Source organism: Phaenicophaeus curvirostris, chromosome 9, assembly GCF_032191515.1.
Source record: "Phaenicophaeus curvirostris isolate KB17595 chromosome 9, BPBGC_Pcur_1.0, whole genome shotgun sequence".
Classification (NCBI taxonomy): Eukaryota; Metazoa; Chordata; class Aves; order Cuculiformes; family Cuculidae; genus Phaenicophaeus; species Phaenicophaeus curvirostris.
In genome coordinates this window covers 6,170,881-6,197,917 of record NC_091400.1, presented here as the reverse complement: position 1 = coordinate 6,197,917, position 27,037 = coordinate 6,170,881, and the positions used below count along the sequence as shown (strand labels likewise).

Here is a 27,037-nt window from a genome sequence, read left to right as displayed (position 1 = left end):
TTCCAGCGATAAAAGCAATTATTTTAATTGAAGCCATTAAAAAAAACATGTGAGGCAATATAAATGATAAAATTATACTTAAGTAATAACTAGCACTTTCTGAAAAGCATTAAAACAGCAACATACATTTTACAAAAGATTTAGGGAAGAGAATAAAATTTCCAAACTACAGGTACTGTATAAAGGTAACATTAACAATTATCTTATAAAATACAGCAACAGAGACAAAACAGATACTCAAGCTCCTTTGAAACTAAGCCTTCTGGGGTCTTGGTTAAAATCTATGTTCAAAAACTATTTTAAACAAGGACCAAATACTTCATATTTTAAATTTACAAGTCCCTGGCATAAACATAGCACTATACACATCTTTCAAACGAGCAGTAGGTACAATTTCATTTAACCATGCGTGGTGTCATCTTCTACAAAGTCTTTGGCCATTTCTGCTGTGATCACATCAATATGACTAACCTGGTGGAACAAAAAGAAGTACAGAGTTACTATAGTACCTCCTGCAGATTTAGACAAGCTTTTTTCCTAAATGCTCCAGGATTCAGCAACAGGTCTATGATAAATTTCTTATTTCCTTTGAAGAACATGCAAAGGGAGATCTGTAGACACTTAAATTCTTGTTTCAGGAAGGAGAGAACTTTTCCACAAGACTGTGATATAAATAGAAACCCATCAGTGAAATAAGACTGATTCACATTCAATTTGACTTTCGAGTCTCAAATGCAAAACTTGGTAATGTTCTCAGTAAACACCATAACTAAAATGTATTATTTACCTTGTTTCTGAATTTAACACCATAAAACTTGTCAGCTGACTCAAGCAGTTCAGGCCTAAACGTTGTTGTAATAAACTGAGCATGTTCAGCTAGTTCCATAATCATATCTAAAAGACAACACAAGAATTCTTTTTTAATGTAATCTTCTCAATGAAGTAGGACATGTCTAAATAGGAGATAGTCAAAGACCTTGCTATTCCTCATTCAAAATACAGGTCTCGTTATTAAAAACACAAACAAGCAAGCACACAACCACAACACCTATAAATCAAGAAAGGATCCATACCAGGTTTTTAAACGTTATCACTAATTCTAGTACCATGTGAGTATGAATATAGGTAGTTACCTGAAACAGCTTTTCTGTGCTGAGCATCCAAGGCTTGGTCAATTTCATCAAACAAGTAAAATGGAGCTGGATCACATTTCTGGATAGCAAATATCAGGGCTAGGGCCACTAAGGATTTCTGTCCACCTGAAAGTTGCTGCATTTCTCTCATTTCACCCTGCTTCCCTGTGAACGATACCTAAGAAAACAATGCAAGACAATTTCAAACTTCTAAATCATGACGTAACTTCCTATTACATATAACAGTATATATATATATATAAAAATATATATAACAGGACCAATTAAAAGTAGCCTTTTAAAAATATAATTCAAAGGCAACCTACATGAAAGTTCGGAGTACTGAAACACAAAGCTTCTTCCTTACCCTAATGCCAACTCCAGTGAACTGGTCTACAGATGGAACACTGCTCTGAGATCCAGATCCCCTTTCACTTTCAGTGCTGCCCTCGCCTTCATCCTGGGACTGATTGCCCTCCACATCTCCTTTCTTCATCACTAATGTGGCCTTGCCACCAGGGACTAACTTCTGGAATACTTCACTGAAATTTTTTGACACCTGAAAAAGAAACAGTCAATACACCAGCTCAACTTTACATAATGAAAACAACTGCGGACAACAGCTGGTTTTACATGATTATGCCAAGTACATGCTTCAAAGCAGAGATCCACATTCGTTCTTAAGCACAAGAAGAAGTGAGTAACATGCTATACAGACTTTGGTTTAAAGCACCGAAGACAACTGTTCGTGTAGTATGAGAATTTTCACTTTTTTTTCAAGAAAACGATAGAATTAAAACATAGAAAAGCATGAAAATCAAGTATTATTTCTTCCAGTAGACTTCAGACGAGAAATTTATTGAACACATGACCTTTAAGAGAAGACTTCATGTACTTCATAGTTAAAATCCTTTGTTAATGTTAGGAATTACCATCACTAAGTCTGGAGAATGGATTTTGTGCAGAACTTATTACCAGACATTTCCCAGAAAGGGTGGTTGTACATAGTACAAAGAAACTCATCAGAAAGGAAGTATTTAAGAGGTTTAAAGTACAGCATTGTAACAGAACCAAGATGAGCATCTATTAAAAACTAGCCTGTTTCTTTTTCAGTATTTTAAAAAACCCACAGACCTGATGTTATACAATACTGCCTTCTACTATTATAGAACAAATTTACTTGAAATCTGCTTCTCCCAATATAGCTGCTACATAAAGGGACGCGATTTCATCACCAGTGTCTTTACAATTGTTGCTATTTTGTTACCTGTTTGAAAGTCAGCTGAATAGCTTCATATTTCCTGAGCTCAAGGACATTCATCAGCTCCATGATGGATTTGTAGCCTCTGTCCAATTCCTCTTGCCTTTTTATCAGTTTTTCCTTCTGCTCTGAGAAATTCACAAACTGATCTAAAGCTTTTTTATTAACATGACTGTATTTCTTCAGCTCTGTATTGCACTGCTCCAGTTTGCGGAATAACTGTAACCAGAAAATATTAACATATCAGTGACTTGCAATTCTAGCTAGATCTGACACTCAAAATGTACGCGACATTAATATTTTTGGTCATGAAACATGACACTAAGAACACTTATTACCTGCTTTAAACTTAAAGTCTGATACTTTTCAAAAGCCTCCTGCGGAAGTGAACCCAACTCTCGGATTTTCTTCATGCATTCCTCTTTCTTTTTGAGAAGCATGCCTTGCCTGTTGGTCATTTTTTCAAGCTCTTTTGTGTCGTGGTTAATGGCATCCATATGCTCCTTTTCCATATTCTTCCAGCGTTCCATGCTCTTTTGAAGCTCTTTAATTCCTGCTTCGGTTTTGTCAATAGAATTATCCAGATCTGAGATATTGGGGGAGAACAAAAAACCCAGAGAGGTAAGTCTTACATGCCTTCATAAAATCAGCAATTATCCAGTCAATTATTCACAAAACAAAACAATACTCTAAAGGAAAAGACGTATTAAGGACAGAAGGTTACTTTTAAGACAAAAAGCTGGAAATCCCTCTTATCTTCCCCAGGAGAATATGGTCAAGCCCCTAAAAAACATACTAGGGTCATATTGTTAAAGCCTAGAAAATGTAGCAAAAAAATATTTGAGTCATACAGGTACTACTTCCTATGTGACAGAAACTTATTAATAAATGTTTTATATAGGTTAGACAAAATTCAAGACCAGATCATGCCTATATGAAGGTTGCTTCAAAAGGACGATGCCCTGAAGCCAGAAGTCCGTTATCACCAGCACATCCTCACTGCTACTGCAGCGTGCAGTTGTGGACACCTTCACTCAAGTACAACGTAAGCAAAATCTTGTTTTGCTTATCTTTTGGTGTTAAGTTCCAAAAAGTTGTTACACACTATGTAACTACTACAGGATATTTGAAATTCATGATTACTTCTCACATTATGGTCTATATCTGAACAAAACTATGGTATGTATGGACTTTCAAAACCCTGGAGATTTTTCTTTGATAAAATGAAGCTACCAACCATCTGACCGTGCCAGTGTGTCCTTCACACGTTTGTTGATAGCCTCAAGTTCCGATGTTGTGGCAGTAAGAACTGTGCCCCCTTCTGTTTCTCGTAGCTCATTCAGTTCCTATGGGACAAAGTAAATGCCACCAAGCTTCAGCATGGAGGGGAACAAAAGTATAAGCCAGACAAACAAGTTCTCTTCTGCTACTCTGCGGAAAACTGTATTAAATAACATAGTAAAGTTTTAGAGAACAGTTAAATCTTCAAAGAAATGTATCATTATGAGGTCTCTATTTACACGAGGTCAGACACAAAAAAAATTAAGACTGCCTGTATCTCTTAAGAAAATCAACTACGATCACCTTCAAAACAGTTCCCTTCTGACTTGACAAGGCTGCATATGATGCTGCCAACCTTCAAAGCAATTTCACAGATCACTTTCTGAAAAGCTGTTGAGGGTCTCAGTCAGTTTTGGTTTCACACCTGCTACCAACAAAAAAAAGGGTTCCTGTGAGCACCTACAGGATCTTTGGGATCTCTTCACTGTAAGCTTCAGTAAATAACTGAAAAGGTTTACACTGCAAATTTCTTCAGTTTCACTAGAAACTTGATGTAAACTTGATGCTAACTCACTGTTCACTCTTCCACACTGACATTTTCTGACTGAGGGTAAGAACACGTCTGTATCTGAACACACATCCACTCATGCAGAGTGAAACAATCGAGTTGAGCCTTGTCTCCTATGACATGTCAGAACACACCCTATAACCACCCTTCTGTCTCTCCCCTCCTACTCTTGGTTCCCAAGCATCAGGTTAGTCTTAGTTTTTTTGTGTCAGACCTCATACATAGGCTGTGTATTTAGAGTAGGATTTCTGCCAAAAATTCACATGCCTAAAATACTGCACTGAAATTTAAGTAAACTACTTAGCTTAGATATAGGGAAGCAAAACCCACTACAAATAATACAAGGTAATGAATGAGTATTTATAAAACGATTAATACACATTAAAGTGCTGGAAATAAACAAAAAACAGATAGCAAAAGTACATTTAAGAAAAAATCCTTACTTGTTCCACTTGGTCTAAGCGTTTTCTCAGATTCTCATTGAGATATGTTTCAACCCTTGTGATAATGCCTTCTAGTTTAATCCTTTCATTTAAAAGTTGCCTGTTTTCCTGAAAAAAAAAGAAGCGCATTAATTGCCTTAACTGACTCCTACACAACTCTCTTTTCATTGTTAAAAAAATTAAGAGATACAAAAAAATCCACTTTTCACACAATTCCGTGTATTAAAGTATCACACAACTCTTTATTGGTCTAACTTCAACAGGCAGAAAGAACCAAGCCATAAATACTTTTGCAGCTCCCTAGTGTAAAAGTCAACCATGCAAATCACTAAGTTTAAGAAACTGTATTGGCACCTGAATCCAGTTCTTATCCTCTCTAAAGCTCTTCTGTGTTTATGTAAGTAGTATTTTTTCAACAACATGAGTGTCAGACAAAACCTTAGGTTTTGTATCTCCTAGGACATGCTTACAGGCATTACTTTGTTTTCCCACACAGCATCATTCCTTTCAGATTTTATCTATTTGTATTTATTGTTAGTCCAAGAGCAGGCACAAGAAACTGTGATGATTAAAACACAACCAGCCATAATCCTCACTCTATACAGCTAGCAAAATTCACCCAGCTCTTGAGAAAAACATGCAAATGCACTTTGTGGATGAGATAAACCGTAACATGCCTAGCTACTTCTGATGAAACATTACTTTAATTACACTATATTGATCATAAGTGACTTTTCATACAAAAGGGACAGAAACAAATTTATTGGGAAGATATCACATCTAATGGCAAGATTTTTTTATTTCCTTACTTGCTGTAGTTGTCGAATTTCATCATTAAGAGCATCCACACGTTTCTGATCTTCAAGACTGAGCTGAGACAACAAATCAGTCCCCAGTTCTGCTTTTAATGATTCTCTAGTTGACTCCATAGCATGTAAACTTGCCTCCAAGCTCTGCAAACTGCGTTGCTTTGGAACAAATATTAGACAGAATCATTCCTCAGAGCAATCTGCAGATTTATCTGAATTTCATTTTTATGTTTATATAAACATTTTTTTTGTGACATCTCTAGTTACCTTTACATATTTCAAATTATGATGTTAACCAGAAAGGAAGGCAAATTTATCAGTAACATTAATGAAACAATTAATATAAAACCAGTAACAGCTTTCAATATCCCCATACTGTACCTTAGGCATAAACGTCTTTTCAGACTGCTGCCTTTTCTCCTTCAGCATTTTCATCTCTGACAAAATACTGTCTCGAGAGGCTTTGAACTTTCTCTGCTGTGTCTCGATTTGCTGCATTTGGTTCATTAGCTGGTCAATCTCATTATTAATCCATACCATGGGCTAAGGAAAACTCTGTTCTTGTTTCAAAATGCATTCTACATCTATCAGTACTTTCAATATTTATTCCCTTCAGCATATTCAGCTGCTAAAAAGAAACACCACGAAAACAACCCGCCCCCCAAATATTCAGTTGCACAGGAGAAATAAAGAACCATCAATAAAAGTAACCTTGAACACCATTATCAATACCAAGAACAAACAATAAAAGGTCGTTTAGCTGTGAGGTTCACACCGTGGCAGTCAGAACAACACAGGGATAAGTGTGAATTAGTAATCTTACAAAACACAGAAGAGAATATGTCTACATTTAAAAGAAATAGTACAACAATATAGTTAGCCCTTACTCAATTCTGAAACCAAACCTTTCATTTGTTCACGATAGTTTTAATAGAATGGCTTAAGTAATATTGCAGGGCTTGCAGAGTCTTCTGTTTTAATTCACCTTGAATTGCTAACCTCATGTTACTCCTATTAGAATGTATGTATTAAACCAGCAACTTAAGTGCCCTAAAATTAATAATTCCTCGAAGCAGAAGTTACAGTAAAACACTTCACTACATACTTAAAACATTTTGCAAAAATGGAATGAGCTACAGAACAGAAAGCAGGAATGGATATTTTACTTTCAAAACAACTGATGTCCGTGGTATATCCTAAAAGGTACTGCCAGACTGCCGCAACAGCTCGTTACAGTTGCTGATCCACAGCTGAACAGTATGCCACCTAGGAATTTCTACCAGTTAGCTGAGCATGCTACCTACAACCTCTACAGATCCCTCCTCAAAAAGAAACTCAGGCGTAAGGATTTTGACTTAAATGGGAGCAAGAAAGATTTCTCTGTTCCAAAATTAAATGCCCTAGTTAAAAGTTAAGTTAAACAGAAACCTAAGCGTCCAACAGGTAAGTGGGGAATTTGACTACAAGCAGCGGATATTTAAGCTCCCATTCCTAGATACAAAAGGCAGGCTCCTTGTACAATGTACACTGGGATTAGCATTGAAATTAGTCTGTCAAGCAACTCAGAATTTAATAATACAATGCTCTCCACCTCCTCCCCACAGCATGCGGACTATGTAACACACCAATTCAGTACACAAGTACTAAAAATACAACATGAGTCAGGAGAGGCAGTGAAGATTAACAGAGGTAACAAAAATATCTGGTTATAGTAGTTACTATAACAAACTCTAGGAAAGAATAGAGAGCCTCATAGTTTAGGGTCTACACTCCATCTTTAAGCTTTAAAGATCAAGAGCAAATTTTAATGGGGACAGATTATACTAAAGCCCTTTTTTCCTAAAGCCTACAGTGCCAGCTGCTCTCTGAAGCAAAACCATTGGACATGGTGCACTTCAATTACTATTTCTCAGTCAAGTTTCCAAATAATGGAAGTTTAACCAAAAAATTAACAGCAGTGGTGCAGAAACTATTTCTTAATTATATGCATTGATCTAAAAATGATTTTTAAATAAGAATGCAATTCAGACACATACGTATTTGGTTTAAAATATGTTCCTTTTCACTGCTTGTACACCAATACAGGGGTTTTGCTTGTTTCTTTTTAATCACCTATTTCTTTGTTACCAAAATCCCTACAGTAAAACATAGAAGGAGGCTGCACAAGGAACAGTGAAAACGAACACCACAGCTAATAAGTAACACTAACAAAAGTCAGTGTCCTGTTTTTCATCTATTACTGAAACCACAAAACAAAAGCTTTGCATCATACCATCCTTTCCCAAGAACAACAAAAGGATATTTTCAATGTTTCTGCGTAAGTTTTCATTGAGCTTTGCTTCAAGTTCACCAAGTTCTTCTTCTGCCTTTCTAACATCTTTTTGCAACTCAAGCCGAGATTTCCTTGTGTCATAGTAACCTCCAGTCAGAGCACCACGATGGCTGACTTGATCACCTAAAAGCACAACAGGGTAAGATATAAAATGCATGCTACATGCTCTCCGTAATGTTCAGAGCAGTTTCTATAATACTGTTTAGCAGGTTAACTAGAACATTTCACCTAACCTACAGGAGCGCTGCAACAGTATCAGCAATCACAAGTGTATGTTTACAATAATTAGGAAAATACATATTTCTGTATTCAATTTAAAGTGTATTTCCTTTATCAAGCCCAACACAAACTGCTACGATCTCCTTTAGGCATTTGCTCATATTTTTTACCTAACTTCTAAAACCACACAGCTTGAAGGAAAAAATACCTATATTAAGGGAAAAATGCAAATGCCTAGTACTACTAGTTTAAAAAAAACCCCACAGATGATCTGTGAGGGAGAAAACAAAAGAGAGGCTGAGTAATTAGCAGCATCTGTGGCTTATAGAGTATGTTGTTACTAAAAATTAATCATTTCCTCCTCAGACATCCTTAGGAATTTTTCAGATTGACTTTAAGGGACAAAGACTACAATAAGCCTGCAGGGAATCTGCCTTGCAGGAACAGGCACATAACAAGAAACACACTATTTCACAGAACATAAAAACATGTTAATGTGTCTGGTACACCAAAAAATTCACCCTGTACTTATCAGTTAAGGCCAAACACTTGCACCCTAAGCAGTGGTTTAAGTTTGTGGAAAACATTACAGATACTCTAGGACAACAAAAACCTATTAAACTGGATATAACAAATTAGATGAAAACAAACCTAATCTGCTTTACAATTCTCAGGACAGAGATACATGACTACTAACAAGTGTATTATTAGAAAATTCAACGGCTTGTGAAGAAATTCTGTATTTTTAAGCACAGTATTTAACCAAGTGCAACCAAGTACATCTCAGTCAAGTACATTATTATTTAAAATACTCTTGTTCTGACAACACCAACAGACCATGTTCAATGAGCAAAGATCCCATTTTTACAATAAATAATTTATAAAATTGCAGTATTTACCTTCCAGAGTAATACAATCCATAGTGAAAGCTCTGGCTAGCTGGGTAGACACCTCCATGCTACGACAAATCAGAGTCTTTCCAAAAACATGTTTGAAAGCTTTGTCAAATCTTGGATTGTATCTCAGTTTACTGATCATAGGAATGGCATCCTGAAGTGACAGTAATTTTAATGAGAAGAGCATATTGACATAAATATGGCAAGTATATTGCACCTAATTAATATACAGAATCCAAGACAGCCCTGGGAAAAAGAAACTACCATCAAGAGGAAAGAAAAGGATACACTATAGCCTTATAACAAAAGTTCTAGAAGTTCAGTATATCTCAAATTCTTTCAATATTAACATTGGCTTCACAGTCAAACTTCCAGAATGAGACTTTTGGAGTTGTGTCTATAATCATTTATATTATTATGTTTTAACATATATACCAAAAAAAATATTTAATTTTATATATATTATTTATTTATCAGGATGTCAAACCCTGAACTCAAAGCATAACACTGTGAATGATACTTTGACAATAAACAGCCACAAGTTGGTAGACAGATGACACCCTGACCGAACACTCCCAAGACAAACACATAAACACTCTAAGGAAATCAAGTGCAAGATTTTGCAATTTTAGCTTTTAACAGGTAGGCTTGAGCCTTAAGTCAACCAAAAGTCTGCAAGGAATCTCATCCCAGCATTAAATTGCTGCTGAAACAATTTGAGTAAGTATCATAGATTGTCAGTAACTGTTTTTCCCTCCAAAAATGTAATCTTTTCCGTAGAGAACAGGACACAAACATTAACAGTTTTAATACTAATGCCTCTCCCCAAACAAGCACATTAGAATCATAGAATAACCAGGTTGGAAGAGACCCACCGGATCATCGAGTCCAACCACTCCTATCAAACACTAAACCTAAACACTTAGCACCTCAAGCACCTCTGATTGCTTCCTATTTATTTTTTCCTGTGTTTATGTGAGGAAAAACAAAGATGTATTTTTAAAGTACTCATTCTACCATGGTTACTGTAGGAAACAGTTAACACTTACCCAATTAATTCATTACTAAAATTCCAAGCAAGAGCAGATACCTTCTTGAAATCTATTTCAGAACTACTTTTTAATGGTTGTCACCAAATATTTACTTACACAGTTTTAAATATAAAAAATAACTCATTTCCACTAACTACAAGACATTGTCCGCAGCTGTAACATGACTATATCCTCCTCTTCACCTTTTGTCCGTGGCAGTATTCGGCTTGAAGAATTATAGTTCGGTAATTTAGGTAACTGTCGATTATCACGTTACAAAAAAATTCTACTTCTTTTAAGTATCCCCTACCTACTTGGAAGATAAAGTTAAACTTCAAAGAGGAAATACTTGGCAGGGAAGCAAGTACTTTCACTGAACAGAGTTTTTTTATGTTGACAAGCATATATTACTAGTAGAATTTAATTGCAGACATTCAACAGCAAAGCAAGTTGGAGGGCAACAAGCAATATACGCATACAATTAAAAACAGGAGGCTTTGCAACTAGGAAGCAGTGGAAGGTTCAAAAGGAACTCTAACTCACATTAGTCTCCGGGTAAGCAGTATCTCGAACATCCAGCTTGTTCAAAGGGAGGAAAGTAACTTCTCCAGGAAGGTTCATTTTATTAAATTCCATTAAGATCTTTGTACTGACCTCATCAGAATCCACAATGTGATAAAACAACCTAATTAACAAGCCCAAAAGACAAGCAAAACTTTACTATGCTAAGAGTACTAATATATTGGTATGAAACAGTAAGCACGCAGGTATAATTAAATAACATATCAATATAAAGCTGCATGGCATTTTCTCTTCAAGTCTGTGCCTTAGAATAACCAAATGGATACACTCTGTTCACTTTCATTAAAATGGGATCAGCCAAGAATTTTACATTCCACCCTCTAGTCACAAGAGCAGCTCAGTACGCATACGGTGTCACTGTGTACACAGACTTTTTTGGTCCAACTGTAAACCTCTGTCCTCCATACCATTTCAACAGTCAATATTCAGCCCTCGTTGCATAGATTTACTGAGTTTGCATCTTATGCCTCTGTACACAACCAAGAGAAACAGAGACTACATCTGTCTCCGTGTGTGTGACGGTCAAAAGCAGTAACAAACGAACTGTAGTTCAACTTGCAAAAGACAGACCACTTGTTTCAGTCCCTCTGATGCTAGTCCCGAACTATGGGGAGTAACAGGATTCAGAAAGAACTGTGAAGCACTTTGAAGAGACATTCTTCACACAGACACAGATGTTTCAGATGAGGGAGTGCACTTCAAATTGCGGTAGCATCAACAATTCTGTGTGATAATTTGCAAGATTATGTCACTACTGTTCTCTTTTCCTACCCATATGCCAGTATATACACTTCTATTAAAACAAGAATTTGCATGACTACTCATTGACCGGAACAGGGACTGATCACATAAAAAGACGGTTTAAATTAATTGGAAGTGTCAGATGCTGCAGTAAGTGGCGAATGACCCAACAGGCACTGACGTCTGGAATACACCTTACACACAGATTCGCTAATGCTCTAGTTTTTTCAGAGAGCTTTGAAATAGCAGGTTTTGACAGCTCATCCTCATCCATGAGACTTTCTAGCGTAAGTGAAATAATTCTTGTGGACTGTCATCACTAAAACATCAGCACTTCTTACTGCAGAATCCTCTACATCAGAAGATGAAGTCCAACTATATTGAATGTAACTTAGCAGTAGTAGAGATGGTGAAGCTAAGTGTTAGGACAATGGACGTGGGGCCTTTTGGGAGAGTTTTTATATGCCTTTGGTTTAGTTTTTTTCAGACAAAATAATTCTTAAATTAGCAAAATTCTTCTTGGGTGCTCCTTGAAGAAGCAGCAGTTTGGCCATGCTATATAGAAGGCGCTTTGACAAAAAAGGACAAGAGCTCAAGCTTAAAAGGATAAAATTTTCAGTAGTAACTGTTACCAACAACTAAACTGTAGGACTGCAGCTGCTTTAACTTCAGTAATGCCAAAGAGCACATAATTACCTGTTCCCTGCAGTAACTTCAACACAAGTGTAGAAAGCTGGTTCACACTCGAAGTTATTCATCACAATGCCATGATAGCCATTTAGAACATGCTGGTTTATGCCTTTTCGACGGAAATGCTCCAAAACTTTGTTTATGCTGTCTATACCATTCAAAATGGCCTGTTAAGATACAGCTCGTTATTGTACAGCAATTAAAAGATATAGAAGTAATATCTACTTCACCTTTATCTTTGTGAAAGTCATAACCTTTTTCGCCAAGTTCCTGCTAACTAACCTACAGCTCTAGCAGAAGAATCATACATATTTGAGTATGCCACTTTCCAAGGTTTTCTTTTTTTAAAAGCAAAAAGGTATCAGAAAAAAATTAAGAATTCCGTTTCTAGCTGGACTCCTTAACCCTCCTCAAGCACCTCGAGCTTACAATACTAATTTCCAAGTAGCTCTAGAGATATAAATATTTGACAAATTCCGCTTACAAGTATAATTTCTCTTAATTATGACAGTAAGCCTATAAATAAAAGAATTAACTATCATCTTTCAGATACGACTATGACTTCTCCTTTAAGAATGAGAAGAAAAACTTCCACAAGGAACTGTCAAATACAAGGTTATCTTACCTTTCCTGTTGCTGCTCTGAGAAGCTGCTGTTTCTTTTCTAAATCCTCCCGCTTTGCAGCAAGAGCTTGTTGTTCTGCATTTTCTTCTCTCCATAGATAACTACAGAACAAAAGTAATTAAAATATTCAAGTGTGAATAAAATCTAAAGATTTTTATGATTATTATTGATTATTCTTAAAGACTGCTAATCTAATAGGAAGGCAAAGTGCAGGAGTTCATACATGGCTACATTTCAAAAACATACCTACATGCCATGTTAACAACTACACAGTTGGGGTCCTTCACATTAAGTGAGATTCAGACATATTTCAATTAATTACTAACTTTCTTTCGCTCTGTAGTTCATCCTTTTTATTTTTCACTTCATAGTATTTTCTGTCCAGTTCTTCAACACGAGCCTTCACTTCATTAAGATCCTGGTCCAGTTTCTAACAGAAAGAAAAGAACAGTATGAAACTGGAGCTCTCTGTGTTTCAAAACCTTTCTTTTATTCAACATTAAATTACTCGTTAAAAGTCTGAAACAATTCCTACGAATGAATTAACTAATTCATAACAAACTGCAAAAGCACCAAGAATAAACACATTTTTGTAAGGGAACACTAACAAGTGAACAAGTAGATTGCAAGGCTGCAAGGATTTGAGCTGTGAGTCTGGGTATTACAATGAAATAGATCACTGCAAGTCACAGTAAGAGATCGAATCAAAACAGAAGCCATCATACACATGACTGTGCAATCATGTTCTGAAAGAACACTTTTCTAAGAACATACATACTAGCCTTGTATGCCATGTCGTCCTGCTATTACTCAAAAAATCTTAGCCTGCTCACCAGGAGCGCTAGTGCTTTACTGTTGCTGTTTAAGCCAATGCACAGACATTCTACCCACGCTCACTCAACACTTGCTATTTGCAAAGCAGCTCAGGGCTGGCACTCAATGTTTTCACAGTTATCTGCATACAGGAATACTAGCTGAGTTCTCAAAATATAGCAAAGCTTTTCCAACCTCACTTTGCATGCTCTCATCATGTTCACCCAAGACATCTCCTCTTCGAACAATAAAGAACTATGCAACTCTTAGCCTAAACATAAGTCTATCTTACTTAAGGAGAAAATGAAGTTCAACATAAGATAAAAGCAAGGCAGACTTATGACTCTTCCTGAAAACTCAGGCCAAAAATTTTGGAGAAACTACCAGAAAGAAAGTCAACATATAGCATGAAGTTAGATGCAGTGTTAAATGGAGTTAGGAATTGATCTGTAAGTGTTCTCAATAATAGGTTTTTTAGACTCCACCCCACCAGAATGTTCCACCTTCCATATAATCAGGCATTAAAGTCTGATTGTCCAAGATTAGATTGAGCACTTAACCCTTCTCTCAAAAATACTGAGAAGTAATAAGCTGAAAACTTACACTGTACTGTTCCAAATTTTTCTCCTTGTTTGCCTCTGTATCCTCTAAATCCTTGTGTATAGCTGCAATCTGCCGCTTCTTGTCATTGATGGCTTGATCTAAAGACTTCAGTTCTTTCTTTATCCACTTATCCCTTTCTTCTTTGGAAGTAAATTGGCTTCCTCGACCTTGTTTTGCATAAAGATCTGTTCTTTCCTGTGTGGCCTGTGCAAGCCTATTTTGAGAAGAGAAAGACACGTCGTATTATAAATAAATCTATTTATTAAGAACAAGCATTAAGAATTACTATGAGAATTTTCTAAGACTGTCAAACAAGGCTCTAAAATTTAAGCACCAAATCAGTAACAAAAAGAAAAGCATTGTTCTAAATCACCCAAAGAGACTTCACAAAACAAGACATGCATAAGAGCTCAGAGAAGTGGTTAAGCTTAAAAATTAGGTTCACCAAACACTGTTCCCCCCGGCCTCAGACAATAAAGGAAGCTTTTTGCAGACTATCTCTAAGTATATGCAGCTACAGCTACCCCATTCTCAAGCAGTAAGTGCAACTTGAGATTAATTGCACATATGGATAGCATTAATAGTATCTTGGGTTTGTTTTAAACATTTGGACTCCCCATTGTGGCTAGGTCTATTACGCCACACACCTAGCAATTCCTCTCTCTTCTTTCTCTTTTACACTGTTGAATTTCGGCTCCGTTTCTGCTAATTCTTTCTGCTTCTCCTCAATTTTCTCAAGAAGCTTTTGCCTCTCCTTTAACAGTCTTTTCTGAAAGTCAAACAAAGAGTATTTAAAGTTACGTAATATCAAGAACTGTATTATTAGATAAATATACAATTAAATTATTCTTTAGAAGTGTAAGACTAAGACGTCATTGCTTATCTAACACTATGCTGTTTCAACACTTAACAGAAGTTAATTCAGTTCCTATCAGGATAGCAGAGAAGCTAAACTATGCAAGTAAGAAAGGCCTGTATTGGTCAAACAACAGAGTTCATTCAAGTTAGTGCTACAAGGCACTCCTTCCCAATACGTACAGCAATTACAGTCAAGAGAATTATACACAGGTGCTTGATTTTGCAACATGTAGGATAGTAAAGTATCGTAACACAGGAGTTTGTTTACATCCCCTATAAGCACATTGAAGACATCACAAACAATTAAGATATCTGTCCAGCAAACCCTTAGAAAATGAAAGGCCACAGTCTAAACCAAAAACTTTAATGTAAAAGAATACCACCTCATGTCAACAACATTTCAAGCCTTCGCCACTGTTACATACCCTTTGTTCACTGTTGCCAGCTAATTCATCCTGCAGGTCTTTAGCCTTCAGCTCTAATTTAGTCCTTTGTTTAATCTGCTCTTGTCTTTCAGCACTAAGTTGTTCCTTCTCCTCTTTCATTGCAGAAATCTTTGTCTTCAGTTCTCGAACTTGCCGTTCTATTTCCTATGCAAATTTAAGTATGTAGTATATTAAACATAGCGTGCACATTTTGGTATTTATCAAAACTCGAATCATCATTGTGTAGATCAAGATACACTAAAATTGTGGAAAATTTCTCCTGTTTCTCAACAGGACAAAAGCATAGAAAAAAAATAAACACTGTTTTTTAAACAGCCACCCCCACCCCACCCCCCAAAAAAAAAGAAACACTACAAAGCAAAACACACCTCTGGAGAGTCCCTGTTAAAAGTATTTTTACCTCCATTTTATCTCTAGCATCTTGCTGTGCATCTCTCAGCTGCCTGGATTTCTCTCCACTTGTCTCTCGTTTGGCAGAAAGCTGTAAGGAAATATCACCATTAGCTCAGGTAGAAAGAATCTGGTTTAGTAGTAGTTCCAGCAAGAAAATTTTTGTTAGACTAGTTAAGAACACTGCCAGGATTCCACCAAGGAACACAAGGAGGTGTTGGGAAAAAGCAAATCAATAGCTCATATTATATTTTCTATTAGCCAAGATATACCTCATCAAGCTTAGCTCGGGTTTCATTAAGCTCCTGATTGTAAATTGTATATTCTAATGCTCTCCTCATTTTATCCCACTTCTGGTACTGAGCCAGTTCTTCTTTCTCCTCTTCTAGGGTATGTAGTCGCTCTTCAATGTATTTCAACAACTCATTGATCTTCTCTCGTTTGCCCTCTTTAGAAAAGATGACAACATTGAAATTCAGTTAAACACTGTAATGCAGTCCCACACCTTTAACGCTACTCAATCTTCTAAATTGATTAACTCTTTGTCAACAGTTACAAAATGTGAAAAGAACACACATCCAGAAGTTCCTCAAAAAACCACTGTAACAGCAGAACCGTCGATACTAGTTATGTGTGGAAACACAAGCATGTACTCCCCTGGCTCACACACTTGAAATAATTATAGTCTATACTGCATAAATGTTAGTGCTTGCATAGTAGCAGCTACCCTGATTTGTGGATCACTGTCAGCTGACATCACTTGTGTTTTGAACAGTACAAATATAAATATCCCTATTAGCCTAGCTACAAATTTTTACTACAAGCACACATGGAAATCACTTTTTAAACCTTTTGAGATATTTAAAATTCAAGGAGGAAATATGACATGCTGTATAACATTTAACGTACCACAAATAAAACCTATCTAGCAATTAGCTTTACTGAAAGCTTCAGAGTTAACGGAACCAAGAGAAAACACCCATTTCTTCAACTATTTTTACCTGTTTCTTTCATTAGTGAAATGCTCTCTTCTTTACGTTCATCATACACTCTGGTACCAGCTACTTCTCTTAGTAACTTCAGTCGTTGAGAATCAGGAGCTGTAGCCATCTGGTTGATCTGAAAATCCAAGATCTATGACTTCAACAGCCTGCTCTAGATGCATGGCTAACCACAAAAGATCAAAGACTGCATTTCATTTTGCTGTGCCAGCTTGCTTGAGCTTGCGGCAGGAAGATTTAGGTGTCTAGTAAATACTACACTGCTTTCTTTTTGAGACAATTACTTTAGGACACCAAGTACTCTCCTTGTAATGTATTTCGGTTTCAAAGCCTACCACCTATTGCTAAAACTCAAGATACTAACATTCTGTGAACTGGAGAAATCGCTACCCACTCAAAATTATGTTTAGAGAACCTCAGACTTGGGGTTTTAAGTCCTAGTGCTAAACCAACTAGTTTACAGGCCTCCATAAAACCACACCAAAACGTGGAGGTTACATACCTTGAAAATAACTGAGGTCACAAAACACTCATTAATCCAACATTAAATCAGTCATACAACTAAAGCAGACGTAAACCTCACTTTCCTTCAACAGAAATTCAGTGACTATATCCTTTTATAAGGACATAACTGTTTCTAATTTGTATTATATTAAAACCAGTATGTATGCTTTGGCAGTAAGAGTCATGTGCACCACTACTAAACATAAGTGACTTTCCAGCTGAAGCCCATTCAGCTCTATAGGAAAATACAGCTTGACAAACATTTGAAAGACTGCACTACCGGGTCAGTATGCTCCTCAAGCCTCCTGCATTCCCCTTTCAAGTATGCCTTTTGGTGATCTTTAGGAGCTGACAATTATCAGTGTCTCCATGGAGCCCCACCCTGTGAGCCATTACAGGTAAGCTGTCCTTTGTCTCCAGGTCCGGGTGTCCTTTGAAAGGTCTGGTGAGGAAGAACAGTCGCTACAGGCCATGCCGTGAACCCTTTCCCTGCTGTGATCAGTGTTGGTGCCTCCATATGTTTCCATTCACCCTCCACTTACATTATTTTTTGCCTCTTAAAATTCTCTACAATTACTTTACTACCTCATTTTAAGGCCCAGAAATCTATGAATTTACACTGAAATATTCATATGAATTAAGTATGCTTTCTATTTAAGTACATGGAAAATCACATAATTACCATGAAAAACCCTTTTCTAATTATCAGCATTAGATATCAAAACTTTTTTCTTAAAACCGACATACTACTAAAATAGTAACAGTTGCAAAAGCAGTGTCTACAAGATAGAGTTAGGATTTAGGCTTAGTTTAATTATTGCAGAAGTTAACCAAAGTTCGACATCCAGGACACAAGAGACTCCTGACAACTGTTTCTAACACTTTGTGAAAAATAATCTTACCTTTCCTTGTTTGACAATATAGTAGGGATTACTGCGAGAAAATCCAGCACTCTCAAGAAGATTCATTACATCATTTTTCCTGAAATGTTATTGTGAATCTATTAGAAACACAGTACAAACGACAGCTGCAAAAATTCAGTACCCCAGACTATACATCACACACTATAATCACCGTGTGACACAGGCTTTGTTTGAAGAAGTTTCTTTATTTGAGAAAGTTTCTTTATTTAATAATAGCCAATTCTAAAATGAAATGAGGGAGTGAAAATGGAAAACACATAAAATACTATAGCATTGGAAAAAGATCAATAAAGAAGCACCTTAAAAAAGAAAGCAAATACAGGTAAAGATATTCCAAGGAAGGATATGAAGCAACTTAATATCTGGTAACTTCCATTAAAAAAAAAAACCAAACAAAAAAAAACCCCAAAAGTATTATATAAGCAGTTAAACACCATGTTAATGAAACTGTTAATTCAAATGTGCTGTGTATTGCACGAAGACTGATGCCCTTGTTGTCAAACTACCAGTACTCAGTATTACACAACTGAATTATAGATGCTCATGGAAATCATGACAATTAATTTATTTCAGGCTAGAGATGCAAGTGTTTGATGTAAGTACATAATTTTACTAGCGTCATTCAACTAAGGAAAAGAAGTACCTACGTCACCATTTTCTTGTCTAAGAAATATTGGTCCTTCTTGGCTCCAATGACTCTGCGAAGTGAGACTTCTTCTTTATCAATCTTAAGAAAACAGAACCCATTAAATTTAACTGCTTGCAGTAGGTGTATAACTAACACAGAATGTTTACAGCACTCTTCCCCAGAACTGACTCAACAGCAGTTACCATATACTGAACACTTATATGTTACAGAGACACTAGAGTCTGAAACGGTTATCATGAAGTAATGTATTCAACTTACCGGCAGCCTGTTGTCTGAATTGTCAAAAATAATTTCCACAAATGCTGAAATAACACGAGGACCTGTACCTTCCTAAGAAAGCAGATAATTTGGTTAGATAACTCCAACCTTAGAAGGATTTTGCGATCTTTTATCTCCCCTTTTCCTGACAACCCCACTTCCCCTTTCATTCTAGGGATTTAAGCATCAAGAGTATCTATGTAAGATTCAATACCTATATTTTTATTCACTGGTGTGCCTTACCGGCATAATGTGTTACTTTTTCCAAAAGGGAAATAAAAATTGTTTAAGGATGCTTACAAAACAATTGGCTTAAAATAGGCACAGCCCAACAATTTACCACTTTTGTAGTAATTTTCAATTGCATTAGTTTATTCTTTAGTCTTCTTGTTATACACCTTCACTTACATGCAACAAAGCCAGTCTCTGCTCTGGGCGAAGATGACTAAACTCATCACTGAGAACAAACTGAATTGCTGTAATAAGACAGTAAAGACACAGAAGATTTATTCTTTTCTTTAAGCAGTTTCTTTAATTTAAAACATACTCGCTTACCGCTGTATAGTATATTCATGCCGTTGCTAATATCTTACAATATTTCTTCATTACTTCATTTAAAACATTAATCTGCTGGGTCTTTGCCACTCAGCCTGCTGTACACTAGAATTTCTCTGAAGCAGTCTCCCTGTCACTACCTTACTAGTGCACTGCATAAGAATTAACACTGCTGTGCAAGTAGCATGAGTTTTCCTCTACAAATACGCTGCGATAGCGCTAACCTAGCCTGCATGCTAAAGTACTTAACACTTGGCAATCTATAAATACTATCATCACAAAGACCACTAACACCTTTGACTAGCATCTCTGCTTCTCCACTGATGCTCCCACCCCAAAAAATCCCCCACATAACCATACATTAAGAGGTTGTATAAGCTGTCCCATACTGCTATGGAACCAGCTCAGAATTCAGCCACTAAGCGTGTCTTAAGAAAATTCAAATATCATAATTGGCTTCCAATGTCCGTGACTTTTAGAATCAGTTTCATCCTGTAAAATATTTGCCATTTAAAAATCTTAGAAGGCCCTTAGTCAGAAAAGCCAAATACTAGTGAAAATTTAAAGGTAAGTATTTAACAAGTGCACTGAGATCTGCCTTTCATCATTGTGAAATAATTATCAATCTGCCACTCCCTGCTGAGAAGCAACATTTTTCAAACCAACCCCTGGCAAAATCATAGAAACTTGGTACCATCAGCATCCCCCTCATGCTATTATATTAAGAAATCCACACTTACCATAAAAAAAGTTGCTTTTTCCAGATCCATTTCTTCCCACTGAAAATTAAAACATAAAGTACATCAGGAAAACACAAAGCTGACATAAGTTAATATTGCAATGTACATTAAATACTGCATATAAATACTCAAAACAGAACTCAAATATAACACAGCCAAACAAAATCTCAAGGGAATGAGGCAAACTTAGTAGATGAATCACTTAGTCATTGTCCGAGAACAAGAGAGCAGTCCTTTCCCCACTCAAACACATTACAACAACTTACTCCAACACTACTCCACAATGAGAATAACAGTTAAACTGATCCTATTTATTCCAATTATTTTCCTTTTAAATATTAGGTGTCGGTCCTAGCACCACTGCTTTTATATTTAACCACGAAAAACCACTTGCCTGTACATTCAGGTTGACTGTATGAACACCAGGTAAAGCATGAATCCCTTAATACTTCACTTGCTAATTCAGCAATGTTTTGTTTTCAAAGGACTGGAAGAAGTACTATTTCTATTTTAAAAAAATTAGAAGTGTAAGAACACTGCCCTATGCTAATATACAGTAATTGCAGTGCTCAGTTCTGAAGAGTTTCATTCAGCAAGGCTCACTGCCTTACCTTTAAGACTGGTACCTACTGTACTCATTTTGAAACTGCTTGTAGCAATAAGCATCCCAGGCACTTCATCCCTTCCTGTCTACACGCCCTCCAGATTCACCTCACCCCCCAAACTACTTGGGATTGTACAAGATCTTTAAAAAGGCAAAAAAATTGTGAAGCTAGATTTTTTTTTTCTCATTCGAAAACGCTAATACCCTGACGAAGTTTTAGCTCCCGATGAAATAACATTACATTACAGGCCACGCTATTCAAGTCATAGTCACGTTTTTTCCAGTCTCAGGGTAAATCCTAACTACTAAGTTTTTATGTCCAAAATTGACTGTTTTCTGTTAGGTCAGCAGTCTCAAAGTTGCTGCACAATCACTAAAATCAAAGCAAATGAAAAGACAGGATGAGGCATCCATCGGCAAAAAACAGGACGAGGAATGAGAATGGTGGACAACAACATGCTGTTATATTGGGTGTTATTTATTGAACTACACTTTGAAACTTAGATTATACTTTTTGACAGTCCACATGCCAGAAATGCAGTCCTCCAAAGTTGAAGGAAGGAGGAGCTTCTTCTTCGGTGCAGTTTATAGTAGTTAGTGGTGTGCTTACTTACCAAGAACGACCATACTTGCACCCCACAAAAAAAAGAATCCTACACAAATTCTCTGCCACTGTTCCTACAAGGACAGCCCTTAAAGAGGGTCTTGGGTGCTAGAAATCTGCATGTATGGAGTTTACAGACCTCACTGAGTTATTGAGGACTCAGACATACTTATTGTCACAGCAAAATTCAATGCTAGCATTACTTTGCTGTAAGCAGAATATGCCTTGTGGTATGCTACACACAACTGTTAAAAAAAGTTTCCAAAACAGAAAACGTAGTTGGCACACGTAGGCAGAATTTTAAAAGCTATAAAGAACTCTAATATGAACATCATCTGAAAGAACAGTGCAGCTCTAGTTACGGTTAAAAGACAATATCAGAACTTACCAATGACATTGTGTTTTGAGCTGAATGGGTCCACAATGGTTTGGTCCCTGTAGCTTCGAAAGCCCTGAATGATTACCTGATGAGAAGAGTGAGTTATTTCAACAAAAGTTCTCTCCCTTCTTGAGCAGCTTTCAACTATGAGATTCTACAGAATAGTTACATCAATTATAACACAGTTGATTTCCCCCACCCTTTCCTACATACACTTCAACCTTCCAGCTCAAGATCACCAACTTGTATCCCAACACTTACCCCCTCACCTAAGCACTTGCTTTAGGAACAGACTTTATCTCCCCACATCACAAGAGATGCTGCTATTTATCTAGGCCAAAGCACAGTGAGCAAGAGAGTTCCAAGAGTCCTTTTGTCATAAGCCACAGAAAAAGATTTATTTGCATCAAAAACTACATAAAGGAAAGAAAACCCCCATAAACAAGTACTTATCCTAGCAGGGCCAGATTTATATTTAACTTTTATAATGCAATCCACATACATCATAAGAATTCTATTTGCAAATTCTCAGAAGTAGAGCAATTACAGACTGCAAAAGCTATACCAGACTACCTATTTCACATGCAATATAGTCGTATTTTGTTTTACCATGAAACCTAAAGGGAAAAGTAAAATAAGCATGCTACCTTGTTTCTAGTGAATTCACTTTCTAAATAGACAAATACAAACCTATGCAATTAACTTCAGGAGCCACACAGCAAACAGTCATCTAGAAGCAGCATGTCAAATTTCAACTATTTCACTTCAGCAGTGATTTGAGGTTTGTCAGGCCAAGTAACATACAAGGTATACAGTGACAAGTTCCTAACACTTCAGTTCTGCACAGAAGCAAAACTTATCCAACTTCCCATACACAAATTCCAGCACTTAATAACCTTTTCCAAACATCAAAGCTGTGCTGAAAGACTACACAGCAGCTTTGCTCTGCTCAGTAAGACATCAGAAAGACAGCAACCACCTGAAAAGTTTTGATGCTTGCACATCTTTCAGCAAGAACGTTTACAAAAGGACATGAGTTAACATTTAGTTGTTATGCCTTTACCCAGCTCTTCCCCAGCAAAAGCAAGATATTGCTAAAATAATACCAATGTTTCACCATGACAGCTACCACAAACTAAGAATTACTTGTCAGGAAGACAGCAAAACATCTTAGGTGATACTTCTCAATATTATTACTGCTAAAGTTTAAAATGTGAAATTGTTTAGACCTTGTTCGTGAGGTGTATGGTCCCATCACAAAGGGCAAGAGGCAATGGCCCCAAGCTCTGCCAGGGGAGGTTCAGGCTGGACATCAGAAAAAAATTTTTCATGGAAAGGGTCACTGGGCACTGGAACAGACTGCCCAGGGAGGGGGTGCGAGTCACCTTCCCTGGAGGTGTTTAAGGAACGGGTGGATGAGGTGCTGAGGGGCATGGTTTAGTGATAGACAGGAACCGTTGGACTCGATGATCCTGTGGGTCTTTTCCAACCAAGTGATTCTGTGATCACCATTTTCTATTTTTCTGAACATCACCTGTCTCTCCCATCTTCAGGTACTAAAACAGCCGATGTTCCAGAAGATGAGCAAAATACTTGGTATCCAAGAAGCACATAAAAACCTCCAGTAAAAGACCGAGAAGCAGTACTGTAAATATTAAAGCAAGCCTTCCCCCTCTACAACAAAGGCCTATACTAACTGCACACCTGAGCAACCCAAGAAACATTCACCTGCAGAACCACATTCATACAGTGTAATATTCTGGTAGCGCGGTACATAAGTGGTGGCAAAAAAATCCAGTCTGCAAATTTTACTAGACAAAAAACTGGGAGAAGAAAGTGCTCCGATCCATTCATAACAAATTTAGACTTAAGTTTTTCACCTATTATGTGACAGTCCGTTATCACGGATTATCACAGAAAACTCCTCTTACCACCTGTTTGTACTAACAGATTAAAACCATCTCTCTAATACTGAATGAAAATGTCATGTCAGACAGCAAATCAAACACGCATTTCATGAAAATTGAAATGAAATGGAACTTCAAGGCATTAACTAACTTTTAGTCAGAAATCACAGAGCCATTCCCAGACGCATCTTCCTTGCAAAACCTCTTTGACCCATTATTTCATTTGCAAAATCTGAAGCTAAGAACACAAGTAGGCAGAAAACTAATTCTTGACCATCAAACAACAGATCTTAGTATCACCAGGTATTTTGGAAGTCTTCCAATGTAACTTCCTCCAACACTTTGCTTATCTAAACCTTTGTTGAATGGCAATTGTCTATGCTCCCTCTCCTCGGGCAAGAAACAATTCTTATTGAATACCTGCACTATACTCAGATCTCAATCCAAGACAACTGTATTGGAAGTAATTATGGCCTTCAGAACTTAATGGACCAAACTACAGAAAGCAAGTTTAAGACAGTGTGTTAACTGAAGACTACCCAGTCACTGTGGCTGAGAACACAGACCTCTACTTCCCATCAGCCTGCCCCATCTGCCACATAAAGAATTTCACATTTCTAGTAAGCTCTGCCTCAGTATCAGAGGCCTTCAAAGGTAACACAGGAAAAAAATTGGTGTCTAGCATTTTTACAATCTACCTATAATATTCTAAAAACATCCAGACTGGAATAAATTAATCTATTTTATTCTCGCAAGAGCCTGAAAGCCTCTACAAAACGATAAAAACAATTAATCATTATTTCTTGGATATTACTACAGAAGCACAAACTTTTGTGCAATTCAAACCTGGAGAACAAGAATTCTTATTCAAAGATTTTAAAGCAATGTGTGCACCCATAAAGACAGAGTGACTTACTAAAACACAACCAAAAAGCATTTGAAACACTCCCTAGTCAGCCAAACAGCTGGTGAAAACCTGATTTCTATGTAGATCATGCATTTTCAAACAAGATAAAGTATTCTTGTTCACAACGATGCCCGTACATGTCAGAAAGACAGGTAATTTTTGAGGCCACTAAGAAATAAGAATCATAGTTAGCTTTGTATCAATATGTATAGGCACCAGTATGAAAACAGCCATATGTACAATATACGATGTATACGGTGCAATACAACTGCAGGGTTATACTACAGAAGTAACATTAACCTTCTCCTCAGGTCTTAAAAACTGTTTGGAAAAAGGTCCATACAATGACTTTATTTTTAACTGAACATTAGCAGCAATTACAATAGGTTTAATGGGCCATGCCAGGAGCCTAAGGCATCATCCCAGTACAACCAGTAACTGCTGTTTCTCCTGGGGGAAGGGGCAGACAGAACCAGTTTGAATTGAAACCCCAAATGCAGTCACGTTTTTCCTCACTGAAGCCACATGAAGATTTACCCAAAAAAAAAAAAATTTTAAGAAGAGAGCCCACAGCTTTAACAGCTGAAAGATGATAGAATCATAGAATGGGTTGGGTTGGAAAGGACCTTAAAGCCCATCCAGTTCCAACCTCGCTGCATGGCAGGGACACCTGCTCCAAGCCCCACACAATGTGGCGTTGAACACCTCCAGGGATGGGGCAGCCACAGCTTCCCAGGGCAATCTAGGCCAGTACCTCACCACCCTCATTGTTAAGCATTTCTGATCTAAATCTTGCTCCTTCCAATTTAAAGCCATTCCCCCTCACCCTATCACTACACACCCTTGTAAAAAGTCCCTCACCAGCAGATGTGCTCCATTCACCTGATCATCTTCACAGCTTCCTCTGAACCCATTCCAGCAGTCTCATATCCCTCTTACGTTGGAGATTCCAGAATGCAGGGCTCCATGTGGGATCTCACAAGAACAGAGTAGAGGGGGAGAATCAACTCCTTCCTCCTGCTGCCTGATAGCTGAGAACTCTTTGTTCAGGTATGAGCCTTCCTGGCCCTGACATGCCCACTGCGCCAGGACACCAGGGCTGCCCTGTCCAAAGGGACACACAAGGTCCATGAAAAAGGCGCAAAACCTCCCCATACCACTTCACACCTGCAATGAAGGAAACCGCTGCGGGAGCCAGGGGACGGGGTAGGCACCTGCCAGCCTGCACAGCAGGCCGGGCTGGGGAGGCCTCCCCTCAGCAGCGAACCACACAAAGGCTTTCAACGGGGCCAAGTGCAAGGTGCTACACCTGGGTCGGGACAATCTGTGATTTCAATACAGGATGGGGAACAACGTGATTGAGAGCAGCCCTGTGGAGAAGGACCTGGTGGTGCTGATTGACAAGAGGCTCGACATGAGATGGCAATGCTTGCTTGCAGCCCAGGCAAAGAAGTGTGGCCAGGCTATTCTGCCCCTCTACTCTCGTTAGACCCCACCTGGAGACCTGCATCTAGTTCTGGGATCCCCAACATAAGAAAGATATGAAACCATTGGAACAGGTCCAGGGGAGTCCATGAAGATGATCTGAGGGCTGGAGCCTCGGACAAGCTGAGAATTTGGGTTGTTCAGCCTGGAAGAGAGAAGGCTCTGGGAAGACCTTAGAGCAGCCTTCCACTACCTGAAAGGGGTCTGAAGGAAAGCTAGGGAAGGACTTTTTACAAGGGCATACAGTAATAAGACAATAGGGAATGGCTTTAAATTGGAAGGAGTAAGATTTAGATTAGACATTAGGAAGAAATTCTTCACGTTGAGGGTGGTGAGGCATTAGGACAGGCTGCCCAGAGAAGTGTTGGCTGCCCCATCCCTGGAGATGTTCAAGGCCAGGTTGAACGGGGTTTGAGCCGCCTGGTCCAGCGGGAGGTGTCCCTGCCCATGGCAGAGGGATGGAACTGGATGGGCTTAGATGTTCCTTCCAGCCGAACCCATTCTGTGATTCGGGCCCGCTATCCCCCAGCGGCCCCTCGCTGCGGGCCGGGCCCTGGCTCTGCCCCAGGCCCGGAGCCCCCTCAGCGCCGGCCGGGCCCAGGCCGCGGGGCGGGCAGCTCGGACCCAGAGGCTTACCTGCTTGATGTACATGTCTGCGCAGGATCGGGGAGGCGGCGGTCCCGCTACCGCTCAGCCCGCCCTCAGCGTCCCCTCCCGGCGCGACCCCGGCCGCCCCCGCGGCCCCGCAGCGCCCCGCGCAGCGCCCGCTCCTCCCGCGCGCAAACAAAATGGCGGCGGAGA

The 27,037-nt window shown here is 38.1% G+C and overlaps 1 protein-coding gene across 1 annotated transcript; it reads right to left on the bottom strand.

Annotated features, from left to right (window-relative positions):
- On the bottom strand, positions 1–27,037 carry SMC3 (structural maintenance of chromosomes 3). The gene is made up of 29 exons (XM_069863427.1): positions 26,873–27,037; positions 21,947–22,022; positions 20,351–20,389; positions 19,464–19,531; positions 19,056–19,127; positions 18,796–18,875; positions 18,128–18,206; positions 16,722–16,839; positions 15,993–16,168; positions 15,731–15,811; positions 15,310–15,474; positions 14,674–14,795; positions 14,027–14,240; positions 12,937–13,040; positions 12,612–12,711; positions 11,993–12,153; positions 10,517–10,658; positions 8,946–9,096; positions 7,798–7,950; positions 5,877–6,028; positions 5,496–5,654; positions 4,687–4,794; positions 3,632–3,740; positions 2,733–2,980; positions 2,401–2,613; positions 1,501–1,692; positions 1,134–1,311; positions 788–894; positions 1–471 (listed from the first exon to the last, which is right to left on the bottom strand). Exons 1-29 carry the CDS (start codon positions 26,885–26,887, stop codon positions 400–402), a joined length of 3,654 nt encoding a protein of 1,217 aa, XP_069719528.1. The 5' UTR covers positions 26,888–27,037; the 3' UTR covers positions 1–399.

What these genes read in the sequence shown, in the direction of transcription:
- SMC3 (XM_069863427.1), bottom strand. An exon ending in CTGCTTACCCGGAGACTAAT is followed by an intron (nt 9,097 to 10,516) that starts GTGAGTTAGAGT and finishes CTGTCACTTCAG; the next exon opens with GATGCCATTCCTATGATCAG. An exon ending in AGACTTTAAGTTTAAAGCAG is followed by an intron (nt 2,614 to 2,732) that starts GTAATAAGTGTT and finishes TTCTGGTTACAG; the next exon opens with TTATTCCGCAAACTGGAGCA.